The sequence below is a fragment of the Sapajus apella genome, unplaced genomic scaffold (genome assembly GCF_009761245.1).
Source record: "Sapajus apella isolate SASKATOON/1434 unplaced genomic scaffold, GSC_monkey_1.0 scaffold6, whole genome shotgun sequence".
NCBI classification, from domain to species: Eukaryota; Metazoa; Chordata; class Mammalia; order Primates; family Cebidae; genus Sapajus; species Sapajus apella.
The window spans coordinates 10,849,537-10,864,615 of NW_022436946.1; the positions used below are offsets into that span (position 1 = coordinate 10,849,537).

Genomic DNA, 15,079 nt, shown 5'->3' on the forward strand with positions numbered 1-15,079 from the left:
ATCTAAGATTTCTTGATTCCATGTAAGGTTGCCAGGTTTAGCAAAGGAAAATACAGGATGCCCAGAAAAACTTGAATTTCAGGTAAACAATGAATCATTTTTTAGTACAAGTATGCCCCATGTCCTATATTTCATCTGGCAACCCTAATTTCATGACGTATATGCCTCTCCAGGATGAAAGGAAGTACTCCAAGGGCAAATGTCTGTTCTTGGGGGAAAGGTTGTCAAAGTTGTTAATATTCTTAAGCAGGCCGGGTGCGGTGGCTCACACCTGTAATCCCAGCACTTTGGGGGGCCGAGGCGGGCGGATTACCTTAGGCTGGGAGTTCAAGACCAGCCTGACCAACACAGAAAAATCTATCTCTACTAAAAATACAAAATTAGCCAGGCGTGGTGGCACATGCTTGTAATCCCAGTCACTCGGGAGGCTGAGGCAGGAGAATGGCTTGAACCCAGGAGGCGGAGTCTGCGGTGAGCCGAGCTCAGTGAGCCGAGATTGCGCCACTGCATTTCAGCCTGGGCAACAAGAGTGAGACTCCGTCTCAAAAAATATATATATCTATTCTTAGGCAGATTTGTATCAGGAAACGTGGGCTTTGTTGTGTGACTTGACCACCCTACTCTGATTAAACAGAGTGGTTTTCATAGATAGATAGGGATGGGAAAATGCCCCACCTTGCTTGGACTGTTGGAAGAGATAATTAGTGGCAAATGTGGGCCTCAGCTTCCCACCCACTTCCTCTCCCAGCTCAGCTCAACGGTGGCTTGAAGACAAAATTTCCAGGCACCACAAAAGGGCAAATGGGCCCTTTGAGCATAAGAAGACAAAAGCAAGAGCAAAAGGAAAAGAGAAGGAAGAACCTGAGGCTCCCTGTTAAATAATCATGAACAGATTAATTGTTTTAATGTAACATAAACTCCAACTGGAAACAAAATGAAACTGTCAAGGATATGAAGGCCTAGGTGGGAGAGAGGAAGGCCCAGAAGGCTGAGTCCATTATCACAGAGACACAAAAAGGCTTGTGGAAAGCCCTCTGTGTCTTTGCTTGGTTTTCTTTCTATATTGATTTTATTCTGTTTGGTAGGAAAGAGGATCAGAGTTATTCCCACTCCAACCCCAGGGAATGGGTTTATGTACAAAAAAGAGAGAGTTGGCTCCCCCTAAAAGAGGGGAAAGGGGGACCAAAAGAACAAAATCACAGGGGAAAAAATGGGCAGACTACTTCATCTCTGCTTTTGGCTGGAATCCTAGCAACTTCGCGTTGCTGTTTCGTACTAGTCATAAATTTCGATTGGCTGTCTGCTTCCTTTTCGTTAATTCCAGTTGGAAAACAGGTGCTGTATTCTTCCAGAAAGTCAGTATTTTTGATGCATAAAATCTTTTGATTCTGAAGAATACAAGGAGGAGGGATAAGAATGGATTCTTGTGATGAAAACTGGGGGACTTCTGTTAGAGCAAACATTTATTGAGAGTCTGCCATGAACCTCACACCGTAACACACATTCACAAACTTCCCAACTGATGTCCACTCCATAAGATAGGTGTCATCCTTTCCATAGGAAAGAAATTATAGCTGATAAGATGAATGGCTTGGCCAAGGTTGGGAATAATTAGCAAGTGGCAGTCTGAGAAATCCAGCCCCTATCACCTGACGGCAAATTCAACACTAATTTTTTCATGACTTTTTTATGTATATATAAGTATACGTAATAACAGTATCTTATTTATGACATATTACAGGTACGCTGTTAAAGTTGCACACTTTCTTCATGTATACATTAACATATTTCTAAGAATATATGAAATGCTTTCATTTCATGTCTTTTCTTTAAGGCAAAGAAGCCAACCTGCTAATGCAAAATCTGAACAAGTTGCAAACACCTGAAGAAAAGTTTGATTTTTTATTCAAGAAGTATGCTGAATTGGTAAGATCTCTGATTAGCTTCTTTGTTTGTTGGGTTTTTAATTGCATTTTAGGTTTTGGGGTACATGTGAAGAACATGCAAGATTGTTGCATAGGTACACACGTGGCAGTGTGATTTGCTGCCTTCCTCCCCTTCACTTTGATTAGCTTCTTTTGTCAGAATGATTCAGGCTCTGGTTAGAGCTCAGAAAAGGAGACTTAGTTTTTCGTGTACATCATTAAAGAGCATGGCTGGTCACTTTGAACAAGCCTGAGCTAGGATTCATAAAAGAAGAATTTCTTAAGGAAAAAAAAGAAAGAAATGCTGAGAAATAACAGCAAGAGGGAGAAAGAGGCTAGAATTGGAGTTCCTCTACCTCCAATTATGGTGTAATTTTGGGGATAGGAGACTGAAGTATACGTGATTGAAAATTGTAGCTATTTTAAAGTTCTTTTTAGCTTTGTAACAAAACTGTATTACATTGAGAAATATACTCAATGCAAAGATAAACAGGCCAGGTGCAGTGGCTCACACCTGTAATCCCAACACCTTGGGAGGCCAGGATGGGAGGATTGCCTGCGCCCAGGAGTTCGAGACCAACCTGGATAACATAGTGAGCCCCCATCTCTACGAAAAGTTTTTAAAATTAGCTGCACATAGTAATATGCACCTGTAGTCCTAGCTTCTCAGGAGGCTGTGGAAGGAGGATTGCTTGAACCCAGGAGTTTGAGGTTACAATGAGCTCTGATTGTGTCGCTGCACTCCAGGCTGGTGACAGCAAGACCCTGTCTCTAAATATAAATAAATAAATAAATAATAGCTAGCTAGCTAGCTAGCTCGATAATACATCTTCACTTTTATTCAGTTCTCCTACCTAGGGTTTTTGAGAGCCACAAAGGGAACACAGTAGGGGGTTGAGTCAATGCCACCCTTCAGTTCATGGCACATTCTAGTCTGGTCCATTTCTGCATTTATTATCTTTGATCCTCATTCTTCTACCCCTTGCCTACAATAGCAAAGCATTGCATGTGGATTGTTTTGTACCTGGTTCTAGGTGCTCCTAGGCAGCCCCGTTCTCAATAAATTGGAGCCCCTAGGAGCATAGGAAGCCATAGGAAGCCACTCCCAACCATCAGAGAATCCTCACAGTGGTCTGTCTCCTCACCAATAACTCTAGAATTGGCCAGCTGGAGAAAAGGGGAAGGTTTAGTAAGCCCAGTTCTCTAGTTTCAAGGAACAACAAACACCTGCCAATCTGAGAATGAATTGTAAACATCAGCATCTGAGGTCTTTGTGCTAACCCTGCAGATTATGAGACCCACAGCTAAGATGTGGCATCCTCTCTAGTAAAGCTAGGCAGTGGTCTTCTCCTTTATTTCTGCTTCTTTTCTTAAAAAAATTATTTTGAAGGAATGGCCATCAGAATCTCTATCTGTTCCACTTGGTTATCCAAATCAGGGAAGGCAGATAAACCATATCATCCAATCCCAGTGACATACCTCTTCCTGAAATGCATTGTGACGAGAATCAGTGGGTTAATTCCCACATGTTAGCACCTCACTAGCTCCTTTTGATTGTGTAGGTGTCATGTTGATAATAAAGTAAAATAAATCTTACTATACATTAAAAGTTCACACTAATAGTAGTGAAGTTAGATGGACCAAACAATCAAACTTATTTTTATAGAAGTTGTTGAGAATAATCTTTCTTAAAATGTATATATATGCATTTTAGATATATTGACATAGTTTGGGAAACTTTATTAAAGTTAGTCAGTTTTCTGAGTTTTTAATATTGGACTGGGCATTTATATATTGTGCATCAATTCTGTTGGCTATCAGAACACTATAGGAGTAGACAAGGTGTTCTAGCAACTTTGAGCATGTACTATATGGGGCATATGTAAGTTGTTTATACACAAGGAAATCTATTTTATGTCGTTGTTGAAGAATTGCATGAAATCACGTAGTTGCATATAAAAAGTAGTTTGAGGCAAAACAAAAATTCTTTCACTTATTTCTTTTGAAGAAACAGTGACAGGAGAATGAAACTTAAGACTACATATAGCAAAAAAATTCATCCAGGCAGTAGGTTGAACTGCCCCAACAGTAGATTTACCATTGCAGCTAAAAAAGCTTAAACTTCATGGCATCTCACTTACATGGGTACCTTGAGGCCCAGGCCTAATTCTCTTTAATTTTTTTTTAAAAGAGAGCCTCCAAAACTGAATAAACTTCAGGCCCACAAACTCTTCATCCCTGTTGATGGAGTACACTTGAGTGAGTGACTTGTTTTCTTTGCTTTTCACTCTGAATCTTGTCCTGTAATCTTACCATCCTTCTACCTGATGCATCCTGTTATGCTGAATTATTATGCAATAGATCCAGAAAAATTCTGAAACTCTAAGTGACTGGCTGATTGCTTAACTCTGCCAACAATATTTTAAAATTATTTTTTAGACACACAAACTACATCATGAAGATACCTAATGCTGAATACACAAAATAAACAAAAATATCTCTAATCCATCATGTAAAATACAAACTTTGTTTTATGCATATTCTTTTCCTGTTCTGTGTATGCAGAGATACTTTTTATTATAATTACAGTCATAATGTACATGTAAATTGATATCTGGTTTTCTTACATGATAGGCATTTTTTCCATATAACATATAGTCTTCATAAATATATTTTGTAAAAGTTGTATCATATTTCATTAAGTGTCTGTATCTACTGATTCAATAATTTGAAGACAAATTCTTCTCACTATTTTGCTTTACCAAATATTTCTGCAATGAATATCATCATGCATTAGCTTTGTTTTTTTCTCCTTCTTTTTTATGATTTTAAGAAAAATTTCCAGAAATAGGATTACTAAATTAAGTAAGATGAGCACTTTCTGGTTTTTCAACTTTATGGCCATATTGCTTTCAAAAAGAACAGTAGAAACTCACAAAGCAAGTATCAGCATATCAGTTTTCTTGCAACTTGTCTTGCATTGGCTACCAACAATTTCAATACATAAAATGAGTTAAATGTCAAAAATAATATTTTCCCCTCAAATCTAGCCCCTACTCTCACCTTTCCATGTGATTCTCACCTATCCATCCTTGCTCTTTTTAGTATTTTCCGAGTCATTTTTCCTTTGCCCCTTCAATTTATCAACTCATGCCAAGGCCATTCATGTTTGATTTCCAGCGCCATGTTCTATACTTAAGGGCACCGGGCAACATTCTAGACTAATACAGGAAGTGATGGATGATGCTGCAGTCCCAAGACAGTACACTGAGGAAGCATCACTTTTCGAGACTCACCAATATTTTCTCCATGAGCCAGGGTTGCTCACCCTGTTCTCAGGGAACTCCCTGTAGCTTCTCATCCTCCCAGCAAAGCAGTCGCCCCCAATAAACAAGAGATTATTTTTCCAGAGACCGTATTCAATTCAAACCTTACTTGCTATACTTTGGCATTTATATCATCTCTTGTACTAAACTTTCAAATCTGAGAGATCATCCTAGAAAAAAATGAATACGAGAAAATTGACCCAAAAAACCTATTACATTTCCTTTTCAGAGAAGAAAAATTACGAGGAATTTCAATTATTTACATGGAGACAAAAGCCTATTTCCTTGCTCACTGATTTGGATATTAATATAGAAAATGTCTGAAATATAAGTGTTCACAAGGAATAAATCATCAAATTCAAAGCTGTGAATCAAACTGCCACTCTAGCTCACTCATCCTTGCAGAGTCTAAATCCTGTAATATTATCTGACATTGTATTCATTAATAAATAAGGATAAGCTCATTAATAAATGAGGACACTTCATGGCTAAATTAGGAAATGGCCTGGGAGAAATTTTTTTTTGCAATTTAACTTCCTCAATTCTTATGTAGTTAAGGCAACATCAGTAATAGGATTTTAATTTAGTACTTAGCATTAATTTTGCTTTTTAACTTAGTAAAAAAAGACAAAGAAAACCAGAGAAATTACAGACAAAAATTCTATATGCCTATTACAATTGTACAGAACTATGCCTAAGATAAATCACAAACCCAGTTGACTTGGTTGCAATGTTTGCTTTCATTCATTAAGAAACCCCACGCATTCACATACTTCACATCTACATATGTGAACAAAATTATCCACATACTTCAAAAAAAAAAAAAAAGCCAGAAAGTTAAGGGTTTTTATTTGATAGCAAGGTAAGATAGATCTAACTAAATCCTAAATTTGGATGACCTTGCAGTAAAAGCAAAACATTAAAGGCTGGGCGTGGTGTGGTGGCTCCTACCTGTAATTCTAGCACTTTGGGGAGGCTGAGGCAGGAGGATCACTTGACACCAGGAGTTTGAGACCAGGCTGGGCAACAAAGCAAGACCCTGTGTCTACAAAAACAAAAAAATGTGGAATTAGCTGGGTGTGATGGCGCACGCCTGTTCCCCCATCCGCATTCCCCATTTGTGTTCACCTTCCTTTGCACGTGCCAGGACCCTCTGCCTTGAGGGAATATCTGCTTCTCCCCTATTCCTTCAACCTGATGTTTAGATTAGACTTACAGGACTCGTTCAGATGTTACCTCCTCTTGGAAGTTCTCTAGAATATTCCAGCGCTGGTTAGTAACCCCTTCTCTGCATTGCCTGTCACAGTGCCGTACAGCTGTCTGCTTTCTTGTGCTAGGCAGTAAGAACCTAGAGGGCAGGGAATGTGTATTGTTCATTGTCCCTGATGCCATGAATCACTTGAATATTGACTGAATTACTTGGTTAATAATTTAAAAAATTTTAAATATAAAGGAAAGTTCTGGTGTATTATCTGGCTTAATATTAGAAACAAAATAAACAGACCAAGTGCAGTGGCTTGTGCCTGTAATCCCAGCACTTTGGGAGGCCAAGGCAGGTGGATTGCTTGAGCTCAGGACCTCAAGACGAGCCTGGACAACATGGCGAGAACCCATCTCTACAAAAAAAATTAGCTGGGCATGCTGGCACTCATCTGTAGTCCCAGCTACTCAGGAGGCTGAGGCAGGAGGGTGCCTTAAGCCAGGCGTTTGAGGCTTCAGTGAACTATGAATGATTGTGCCACTGCACTGCAGCTGACGGAAGACTCTGTCTCTAAAAAAATTAAAATTGAAAATCAAAATAAAACATTAAATGGACAATGAGCAAGCACAAATTATTACTCTTTTCAACTTATGAAACACCTGTAGGGTGTTTTCCTCCTGACACTTGATAAAGCCACATTCTCCAGTGTTCCCTAAACAGGGGCAGTTTTGTCCACCAGGTGACAATAGGCATGTCTGTCTGGAGATACTTTGGGGTGTCACAAGTGGGCGGTGCTAGTGGCATATAGCAGGTAGGGGCCAGGGATGGTGCTGAACAACCTACAAGGCATAGGGCAGCCCCAACAACAAAGAATTATCTGGCCCAATATGTCACTTGTACTGGGGTTCAGAAGCCCTGACGTATGGTTTAATCTTCAGAAGGTAAAGTCTAAACCAGAATGGCAATAACAATAGCAATATATAAATTTTTTTTTTTTTTCTTTTTTGAGATGGAGTCTTGCTCTTGTCGTCCAGGCTGGAGTGCAATAATGCAATCTGAGCTCACTGCAACCTCCACCACGGAGGCTCAAGTGATTCTCCTGCCTCAGCCTCCCAAGTAGCTGGGATTACAGGTGCCTGCCATTACACCCGGCTAATTTTTGTATTTTTGATAGAGACAAGGTTTCACTGTTTTGGTCAGTCTGGTCTCGACCTCTTGACTTCAGGTGACCTGCCCTCCTCAGCCTCTCAAAGTGCTGGGATTACAGGCATGAGCCACTGCACCGGGCCTACAGTATAAAAATTTCAAGAGCTGACAATGGTCACTTAAAATCCAAACATAAGTACAAGAAATTTCACCCCTATCTAATAACTATGGTGCAAAATGAAAGGACCACATCTATTCTATGAGCAGCTTTGCATGAGAAATATTTAAAAACAGATTACTTACTTTCCAAGGAGGAATCTGTTTCAATCAATATTTTTAGTAATGTAGGTCTTGTTTTTCCAATGCTAATTTCTACCAGTAGCTAGAAATTGCACGTAAGTATGAAGATAGAATATCATACATACATATCCTTAGCTTTACCTGGCAATAGCTTAAAATGTTTATTTTAGGGTGGCAGGAGGGAGGGAGGAAAGAAAGAGAGCGTGAACTGAAGAAAGTGTGACAGTTGTTCATCTTGCTTAGAAAGAACAACTGCTTTTTAATTTTTATTTTATTTATTTATTTATTTGAGACGGAGTCTCACTCTGTCGCCCAGGCTGGAGTGCAGTAGCATGATCTTGGCTCACTGTAACCTCCGCCTCCCAGGTTCAAGCGATTCTTTGGCCTCCGCCTTCCAAGTAACTGGAATTACAGGCGCGAACCACCATGCCCCACTAATTTTGTATTTTTAGTAGAGATGGCGTTTCGCCATGTTGGCCAGGATGCTCTTGATCTCCTGACCTTGTGATCTGCCCGCTTCAGCCTCCCAAAGTGCTGGGATTACAGGCGTGAGCCACCATGCCCGGCCCCAACGGCTTTTTTAAAATGGGGAAACTGAGGCACGTGTCAGGGCTTATGTGACATCTATATCCATTTGCATTAGGCTCTGTGAGGCACCAGAACACCTGAGGTCCAGAAGTACCAGGGCTTTTCCTTTCCGTTCACCAACAAAGTTGTTATTAGGACTAGTATTTACCTGGCTTAGGCACCCACCATCCAGGCACTACAGGAACTGAGAGGTCAGTGGAGGAGATGGCTCTGGACAAAGGGCCACTGCTTGAATGTGGCCCCAGTGATGGTCGGTCTGAGATTGACACTCTTGAGAGTCCATTGATCTCTCTCTGGAGGCTTCTAAGGTTGATCCCCATACTCCCCACACCAGATCTAGAACTTAATAATAATATTCCCTGATGTAACAAATAAAAATACATTACTCGCAGTTACGTTTACGTTTCAGCAAACAATAGATAATTTTTCAGAAAAAGTATGTCTCATGCAATATATGGAGTATATTAATACCTATGCTAAACATTATTTCTTATTTATTTGAAATTCAAATTGAGCTGGGTGTCCTGCATTTTACTGACAACCCTACTCTAGAAACTTCAGCATCCGAGATGGAAAGTACAGTGGTAAGTTGGTTTCATGTTCCACACCAGTCCTGATACAATACTTTAGTCACGGCTGCTGGAGGAACATGAGAAGAGCTCACCTGGGCTCAGCAGAAACCAGCAAAATGATTTATTTGTTGTAAGCACAGAGCGGGTGCGGGTGGGGTGCAGCAGGTTATGGATATTTGCTATTCATGCTGTTGAATCGTGCAGTAGCTATTTCTGATGCTTTGGTGAAAACCCGTCAATGCTTAGGTAGCGGAAGGGTACTTTCTCTTCTCCTTTCCCACACACAAACAATCCACACTCAGAGCCAAAATTATAAAGAGGACTTCGTTTTCTGTTTACCAGGAGGCTGCTTTTCTATTTCCTATTTTTAAAAATAGTGCTAAAAGCTTGTTTCAAGGAAGAATTATGAGAACTAAATGCAACCCAGGCAGACAGCCTGTTGATCATTGCCTCAGGGCAAGGCATCGTCATGAACTCTGGCAGTTTACAGATTCTGAGACTTGCCTTTCAATGTTGTCTGGCTATCCAATATTGGTTAGATAGACTCAGGAAAAATATTTCTAGGCTATCCAAAAATAGATCCAAGTAAAAAGAGACTAATAACAAAAAACCTATAAATGCTATGCTCTAAAAACTATACCTACAAGTGCTACAAAGGTGACGTTTGTTAATTTCATTTACTTCCAGAGGAAGAGATAATAGGAAAACATGTTTCCAAACAACCATAGAGTAATCTTTAGGTTTGCTATTTTTCTACCGACTCCAAGGAGATTTCTGCCATTTTCTTCCATTTTGTATCTCCATGTGTACAGTTGGATGAACATCGTACTGAGCAAAAGAAGTTAAAGCTCCTCCAAAAGAAACAGATACAAATTCAAAAAGAAAAGGACCAGTTACAAGGTGAACACAGCAGAGCTATCCTTGCTCGAAGCAAATTGGAGAGTCTGTGCCGGGAGCTGCAGAGACACAACAAGACTCTGAAGGTATGTGTCCCCATGATTCAGAATAACATACTTTCTTGCATGGGCCACAGAGACAGGCCTCTGCTCCTCGTGGAAAGAGTGTGAATTTTATTTTATTTTATTTTATTTTAAGATGGAGTTTCGTTCTGTCGCCAGGCTAGAGTGCAGTGGCGCCATCTCGGCTCACTGCAACCTCCGCCTCCCGTGTTGAAACAATTCTCCTGCTTCAGCCTCCCGAGTAGCTGGGACTACAAGCACGCACCACCATGCCCAGCTAATTTTTGTATTTTTAGTAGAGACGGGGTTTCACCATGTTGGCCAGGATGGTCTTGATATCTTGACCTCATGATCCTCCCACCTCAGCCTCCCAAAGGGCTGGGATTACAGGTGTGAGCCACCGCACCCGGCTGAGTGTGAATTTTAGAATCAGAGAGGCTTGGGTTCAAATACTGGCTCTGCCTCTTGCTTGCTTATAGCCTTAAATAATTTTACCTCCTTGAGCTCTTTCCTCATCCGTAAAATGGATATTAGACCAGCTTCACTGTGTGGCTGGGAAAAAATTAGATGAAGTTGAGTATGTAAGGTACCCACATGATACCTGATACAGTGCAGGCCCTAATCAGATGCATGCCATTCCCCTTACCTTTTTATTATGTTGAGTTCGTATCTAAGGTAGGCCTTAGTTCTTTATAAAAAATACATTTGTAAAGATTCAACATTTTTTGCATTATAATGAATTCTGCATGACATGAGATAAATGGACACAAACCCAATTGACAAAATGAAGTCAGATTGAGAGCCAAAATGTCAATAGTCATTTGAAAAAAAAAAAAAAAAAGAAGAAGCTATTGGAAAAAGCACTGAAGCTCTTCAGGCTTAATTATTCAATCTACAAATAATAGACTGATCACTTCATTTGGTCCACCCGGGTTTCATTAATTACAGCATAAGCCCTAGCAGTGTAGTTAATTTGATTACACAGAGACACTAGCTGCATTCAATATAGCAAGATGCAGGGCTCTCCAAGATGATACTGTGCTCAGCCCCAATCCCCTTTCCAGCTGAAGATCCTAAAGCTTTTGACAAACAATAATTAATTAGACACCAATGTTCCCATGAGGTAGTTATGATTATAAGTGTTTAAAAGGAGATACTTCAAGAAACAGAGTACATGAAAATCATTGCTGAATTTGTGCAATTGAGTTAGAAAGAAAAATACAAGAGAATCATGGTTCCTCATACTCCAAATTGTTTTTTGATATCTGGGAAATGGAGAAGTGGGGTGATGAAGTCGAAGTCTCAAATTGCAAGGTTTAGGCGATGGACTACTGGCATCTTGTCAACAATGGCACTGAAGATAGACACCCGGGCTGAATGGTGGCCTGAGGATGGAAGCATTATCTTCAACTCAAAATTTGGATTCAAAGAAGGCACAAATCCCCTGTGTGTCTACATAAATCCCCTGGCTCTCAGTAATGTTACATAGTAAGGAGATAAAAATTAAATCAGATAGGGTGGAATCATTTATCAACAAAGAGATATGAAGAGTGGAATGACATAGTGTGGTCTTCTTGGGTAGTATTGAAAGAAAGATCAGCTGGTCACAGTGGCTCACACCTGTAATCAAAGCATTTTGGGAGGTGAAGGCAGGATGATCACTTGAGCTTGGGAATTTGAGACCAGCCTGGCAACATTTATGATAGTGAGACGTCATCTCTACCAAAAACCAAGAAAATTAGCCGAGTGTGGCACGTCCCTGCAGTCCCAGCTACTTGGGAGGCTGAGGCAGGAGGATCATTTGAGCCCAGAAGTTAGAGCCTGCAGTAAGCTATGATTATACCCTACACTCCAGCCTCAGTGACAGACTAGTGTCTCAGAAAAAAAAAGAGAGACAGAGATCTTATTAATACCATCCAACCAGCTAGAGACCCTTCCCCACTGAGAAAACAGAATGATCAAAGTGGCAAGAGACCTTGTAAGTGTGCCCATATACCCTCAGTAATGGCTTCCCATTATGAACAATGACATTAAGTATCATTATTATGCCAGAAGTTGTGCTAAGTGCTTTATATGCATTATTTTATTTAATCTTCACGATAACCCAGTGAGAGTTAATATCTCCACTTTATTGATAAAGAAACTGACACTCAGCAATCCAAATCGGTTGTCCAAGGTCAAGCGTATTTTAAATGTTAAAATCAGAAATCAAATTCAAAATGTGTTCAGATTTTCTAATTTTTTTTGACCCAGGGATTATTTAGAAGTGTTATTTAATTTTTATAACCTATCATACATGGTCTATCTTGATACCATATGGACTTCAAAAGAATGTTTTTTAGATGTTGGGTGTAGTATTGCATAAGTAACAATTAGCTTTAAATTGTTTATGTCTTTTTTGAATTTTTTATCTATCAGTTGCTGAGGAATGAGAGTTAAAAATCTCCTCGTATAATTGTGGAATTGTCCACTTATTTTAATTATGTCCGTTTCTGCTTTATGTACTTTGAAGCATTAACATTAGGTGTATATACATTTATGATTATGTCCTCCTGATGAATTGGTCATTTTACCGTTATGAAATGTCTCTTAGTAATAATATTTATCTTGATGTCTACATTATCTGACACTAATTGAGTCAATCTAGTTTCTTACTCTCATTGTTTGCATGGTGTATCTCTTTGCACTCATTCACTTTCAGCCTGGGTCTTTATATTTAAAGTGCATGCCCTTAAGATAGCATGTAGCTGAATCTTGCTTCTTTTCATTCCTACAGCGTCTGCCTTTTCATTGCAGTACTAGCCCATTAACATATAATGTACTTATGGATGTGGTTGGATATATGCCTACCATTTTATTATTTGTTTACTATCTGTCACCTCTACTTTCTGCTGCTTCTTTTCTTTTCCTACCTTCCTTTGGATTATTTGAATATTTTAAAATCACATTTTAATTTATCTCTTGTATTTTTAAATTATAACACTTTGCATTATCTTTAGTAGTTGCTCTGTGATTACAATATGCATGCTTAATTGTTCATAGTCTTCCTGAAGTTAATGTTGTCTTATTAGTTCACATAACATGTAGAAACACTGCAACTAAATAGAACAATATACTCCCTCAGCCTTGAAGCTATCATTACTATATATATTATATATACATACTTTTGTAAAGCCAATAAGACATTATTATAAATTTTAATTTAAATAATTATATGTATTTCTTTTTAAATTAAAGGCAAAATCTATCCCTTTTATTTACCCAGATGTTTACCATTCCTGACACTTCTTATTCATTCTGTAGCTTCACATTTCTATCTGATGTCATTTTCCCTCAGCCTGAAGTACCTCCTTCAGTATTTCTTTTTTTCTTTTTCTTTCTTTCTTTCTTTCTTTTTTTTTTTTTTGAGGTGGAGTCTTGCTCTGTCACCAGGCTGGAGTGCAACAGCGCAATCTCAGCTCACTTCAACCCCTGCCTCCTGGGTTCAAGTGATTCTCCTGCCTCAGCCTCCTGAGTAGCTGGGACTACAGGCGTGCACCACCACGCCCAGCTAATTTTTGTATTTTTAGTAGAGTTGGGGTGTCACCATGTTGGCCAGGATGGTCTCGATCTCTTGACCTTGTGATCCTCCCACCTCCCACCTCAGCCTCCCAAAGTTCTGGGATTACAGGCATGAGCCACCATGCCAGGCCTAGTATTTCTTATAGTACAAATTTGCTGGCAATCAATTCTCTTAGTAGCCTTTTATGTTTAAAACATCTTTGTTTTCTTTTAATTGAAGGCTATATCCATTGGATATAGAATTTTGCATGGAGAGAACCTATTCATGGGTTGTTTTTTTTTCCCCCCTTTAGCCTTATATAAATATTCCACTATACTGGCCTTTAAAATTTCTCATGAAAATCAACAATCATTTGAATTATTGTTCCCCCATATGTGATAAGCCCTTTTTCTCTGCCCTTTTCAATGTCTTTCTATTGATCTTTGGTTTTCAGAACTTTTACTGCCTTATGGCCAGGAGTGTTTTTTTCATATGTATCCTACTTGGTATTTGCTAAGCTCTTTTGTATCTGTAATTATATATGTATTTTACCAAATTTGAATTTTTTCAGCCATTATTTCTTCAAATATTTTTTCTGCTCCACTTTCTCTCCATCTTCCTTCCTTCTAAGATACTCTATGTGTGTTACCTCTTTTGATATTGTCCCACAGGTCTTCAAGCCAGTCTTCACATCCTTCACCAATGCTTTTTCTCTTTTGCTTGTAGATTATACCATTTTGATTGGTCTATCTTCACATTCACTGATTCTTTCTCTCTCATTTTCATCCTGTTCTATATTCATCCACTGATTTTTACATTTCAGATTTTGCAATGTTTAATTTCAGAATTTTCATTTTTTTATAGATCATTTCTCTCACCTATTTTCTACCTTTTCATTCATTGAGAGAATATTTTGCTTTACATCATTTACCATAGTTACAGTACATGTTTTTAAATACTTGTCTGCTAATTCCACATTTGCAGCATCGTAGAACAGGCCTACTAGAATTGTCTTTTCTTTTGAGAATAGGCCATGTTTTCTCGGTTGTTCATATGTCAAGCCATTGTCTATCAGATCCTGGGTGTTGTGACTATTATGTTGTGGAGAATCTCGATTCTACTGTATGCTGAATAGTGTTTATTTTTTAAGCTGACAGTTAATTTGGTTAGATGCAAACCAGAAACTCTGTCTCTTGAGCAGCAACTGAAATCTCAGTTCAGTCCTTTTTTACTTAGCTAGGCTACTTTGCAAATGTGTGGCTCAAGGCCAGTCGGATTTGAGGAAAGTTTATTCACAGGATCTGGGCTCTATTTCTCTGACTCTCTCTTTTTTTGGATCATCTCCCCGTCACTGTTGAGGGACTATACTTGTCCAGAGCTCTGTATTCTTATTCCTCCATCATGAAAGATCGTACGTCTTAGATGAGAATTTTGCCCACCTCATGCTCCCATCAACTGCAGTTTTCTCTCAAACTGAAAGCTATAAAAATGGGAAACTTACATACAAGTGCCAACTTCCCT

The 15,079-nt window shown here is 39.1% G+C and overlaps 1 protein-coding gene across 3 annotated transcripts in view; it reads left to right on the plus strand.

Annotated features, from left to right (window-relative positions):
* The window catches only part of TXLNB (taxilin beta), an 84,399-nt gene that overhangs the window by 41,389 nt on the left and 27,931 nt on the right, over positions 1-15,079 (plus strand). For all 3 annotated transcript variants that reach the window (XM_032274611.1, XM_032274609.1, XM_032274610.1), the window contains exons 3-4: positions 1,835-1,926; positions 9,871-10,041. In XM_032274611.1, the coding sequence (XP_032130502.1) occupies positions 1,835-1,926; positions 9,871-10,041 (263 nt within the window). The remainder of the gene's footprint in view (positions 1-1,834; positions 1,927-9,870; positions 10,042-15,079) is intronic.